Below are 3,670 nucleotides of genomic sequence, written 5' to 3' on the forward strand. Positions count from 1 at the left end.
TATTTGTGTGTATACAGATATCTATAGATGTATACGTATATATACATGTGTGTATGTATATATATATATATATATGTAGATATATATATATAGATATATATATATTGACGTATATATTTCGAATATTGACTTTCGCGACTGTTATCATATGCATGTCTTGGGCTCTTGCCTGACAAGTCTGGTCTTGAAACGGCTCAGCCTATACGTTGTTCCGCCAAATCTTGTTCAGCGCCCGATGTCAGAAACGTCCGTTGGTGTTTGTTGACTGTGCCGTTAACTCTGTTGTCCACAACCGTGTGTACTCATCACCACAATATAAGCGAATGAGAATGCGTACGTTTATGCTAAAAATAGCTCCTACCTACACCCTCAGCGCACGATAACAGGAACGTGCGACTTGCCTTGGCAACTGTGCTGTTGAACGTGTCTGTGGGGATGACTCGTAAGGACATTGAACCGACCACTGAGCTCGTTATCCAGTGCCTGACACTTCTCGGCGATATAGTGCTCACAGAGAAGGATCCAGAGGTGAGAATCCATATATTAAATACCATATACACATATTGTATATTATATACACATATATTATATATTATATACACATATATTATATATTATATACACACATATTATATATGTGTATTTGTGTTATGGTATACCTTCCTGGCTTGGATGTCTTATCGACATCTTTATTACTCGTCTGGTGTCCAGCTCGCCAGTGTTGGTATTTGGAGTGTTACCAATTGTTTAGCCCTCAATTCCATAGTGATATTCATGTGTGCTGTATCTTTTGTATTTATGTGACTAGGATATCCATGAATATCAGAAATATACTCCATAATCTTACATCGTCTGCTATAAACTACCATGTTTACATGTGTATATGATATATCGATTTAAATACCATGTATATGAATAAGAACTGTTGGTTACAATCATGCCATAAAAATCTTAGTATTCTTTGACGATATGATGCACATTGAGTATATATATATATATATATATATATATATATGGATGTATGTATCTATGAATGTATAAATAACATATATATATATATATATATATGTGTGTGTGTAGTGTGTGTGTGTATGTGTGTGTGAGTAGTGTGTGTGTATTTGTATGTATATATGTATGTATATATATATATTTGTACGTACACTTCCATATTATTCATACACAAGTATTCCTTACACAGGTGCTATTCCGAGCGCTGGTTGCTTTGGGCACCTATACCTCACTCAGCACATCAATCCGTTCCATAGTATCGCAACTAGAGTTTGGTAAAGCGGTTGAGCTGATCTCGCGATCAGGCGGTGCTGAATTCAGTAATGTGCGGAAATGTGCGGATGCCGTGCTCAAAATGCTATAAAAAGCTTGTTACCATTCTATAAATAGATTTTCAAGGTATATATGCTTTGCTGGTCTCACACTCCCACCGTCAGTCGCTGTGTTAAGATCACCTACATCCCTAAGAATTCCAACGTTTGTCTTGAATCTTCGGCTGCCGGGTATACACTTAAATAGTTAGTACTGATAGGGGTGGCACTCTCTGAAGAGTTGAGTCTGCTATGTCTCCAGAAGGAACGATGCTCATGGTCCTACTAGTGACCCACGCTGTACAATATTTACGAGTGACTACGCTCGGGAGTTGTTGCCTGTGATGGTTTAAATATCCTATTGCAAATTGTTTCAGGCTGTGCCCCGTAAGCTTTATCTACAAATAGAATGCCAACCACGTTGTACTACTGAACCAGAATACATTATACAGTATAGTATTGTTAGGTTCATCATTTGATCGTATATTTGGGGAAGGAACGCTACATTCGATACTTGAACCGTTGGTTTGATCTCATGGACACTCCCGCCGGTGCTCGACTAGTTAGGATAGCTTCATGTTACAGATAGGAAATAGGAACATTAAAATGGGAACGTAAATAAATAAACCAAGGCGCTCTTCTGCAACTCAATATAACAAAGTCCATTATCAATATTAGCCGCAATTGACCACTTTATATATTTGCGACGACTGTTTTAGGTGTACAGGAAGTCTAAATTGAATAGTGAAATACTCTTTCGGACCTATCTTGAATTTTCACTTCCATCTCTCTAGTAAAGGGTCGGGCAAATATTGGGTTCTTTTTGTGTTGCAAATAATGGATATTGGACAATCCATTTCGCTGTGGACCAGTTTTATATTTTGCTACGACTGTTATACGTGCACAGGAAAAGGAAGTCTGAATTGGATAGTGAAATTTTGAGTTCCTTGTGTGTCGCAATTAGTAGGCACTATTTACAGAAGCCTTTCAGTTATGCCTATGTCCGATATGACGTACGTAATGCAATAATGAACATTCATGCACATCCATTGATTCGTGCATTTGCTCTATATTTCACGCATATATGTATTTACGTTGTGATCGCATCTGTTATGTTGCTTATTTTATATACTCAATGCACGTATGCCCTTTTTATTGTTTTTTCCTTGAATATGTGTTATTTGAGACATGGTGATAGAATGAAACTCGCAAGTAATAACGGATCACAAAAGCTCCTTCCCTGTCATTATCGCTTGTGCTGTCTGTACCGAGGGACGTGTCAACGACTATACGACATCTGCGAGTTTGAACACTGTACAAAGTATAATAGCTGCGGTGAAGGTCTCAAGACTAGCCACAAGTGTGCACAATATTTAGTTGCTTCACCACACTCCCCAATAGGTTGGAAGCATACGGCAAGGGCTTGTACATTCGTGCTTTCTACGAGCAATCCAACGGGACGTACGAATTGCTTGGCTAGAGATGAAGTTGGGGAGTGTGACACGTACAATGCTTTATGAAACATTGCTTTACGAAACATAACATTGCTTTATTAAACTAACTCAAATCCCCGAAAACGTACTAGACACCAAGGGATGCGCCGAGAAGGATCAAAGTAATGAGAGCAGCTGGTGCTACCAGGTTCAGCAGTTTATGACATTCCATGGATTGTGGTCAGTAATCACTCTGATCAGTGATTTGCCATAGATCCGACGATAACGTTTTTCAGTTAAATTTTATGAGACCATGAGACCGCGTTTTTTTTAATATTTATGAGACCGCGCGACGGAGCACACTAGTGGTAGCTGGTAGCTGGTAGCTGGTAGCTGGGGTGGTTTATAGCTATGCACCTACTGTGGCTACTGTACAAACAAACCTCGAACGCACAATCACTCTAAACTCCAGTCAGAAAGTGCATCTTTAAACAAATGCAGAGATTGGTCACATCCGCTAAACACAATAGACAATGTCGCGGAAACGAGTACGACAGAATATTCCATCGTTGCCCGAATCACTCGGCCCAACCCGCCGCTCGGGCGACGAACCAGATCAAAGCACTAATAGTAAACGGGCCAAGATAACAACATCGGTAGTTCCAAGAGGAACCCGGACACAGGACGATTGCGCTAGTGGTATGATTAGAATCAGCAGCTGTTGTCTTTGACGTTTAAGGGATATATATTTACAAACGTACTTGCGTGGATATGGAGATTTGAGTGAGCGATCGTGCTCTGATTTGATACTTGACCATCTTTTCACCAACATACGAACGAATTTCTCGTCTACGTCATGTGTGCATAATTGCTACTTTGTAACTATGCACTTGTGACTATGCAAATGTCATATATATA

General features: G+C 39.4%; 1 protein-coding gene across 1 annotated transcript; it reads left to right on the plus strand.

Annotated features, from left to right (window-relative positions):
* The first annotated feature begins 371 nt into the window (after positions 1–371).
* Positions 372–1,968, plus strand: SARC_11850 (hypothetical protein). Its single transcript, XM_014294054.1, has 2 exons — positions 372–528; positions 1,199–1,968. The coding sequence occupies exons 1-2, from the start codon at positions 436–438 to the stop codon at positions 1,370–1,372; spliced, it is 267 nt and encodes an 88-aa protein (XP_014149529.1). The 5' UTR covers positions 372–435; the 3' UTR covers positions 1,373–1,968.
* The last annotated feature ends 1,702 nt before the right edge of the window (positions 1,969–3,670 follow it).

The sequence above is a fragment of the Sphaeroforma arctica genome (assembly GCF_001186125.1).
Source record: "Sphaeroforma arctica JP610 unplaced genomic scaffold supercont1.1916, whole genome shotgun sequence".
Classification (NCBI taxonomy): Eukaryota; class Ichthyosporea; order Ichthyophonida; genus Sphaeroforma; species Sphaeroforma arctica.

Coding starts and splice junctions, on each gene's coding strand:
- SARC_11850 (XM_014294054.1), top strand. CDS start 436: ATGACTCGTAAGGACATTGAACCGACCACTGAGCTCGTTATCCAGTGC. Junction 529..1,198: donor TCACAGAGAAGGATCCAGAG/GTGAGAATCCAT, acceptor TTCCTTACACAG/GTGCTATTCCGAGCGCTGGT.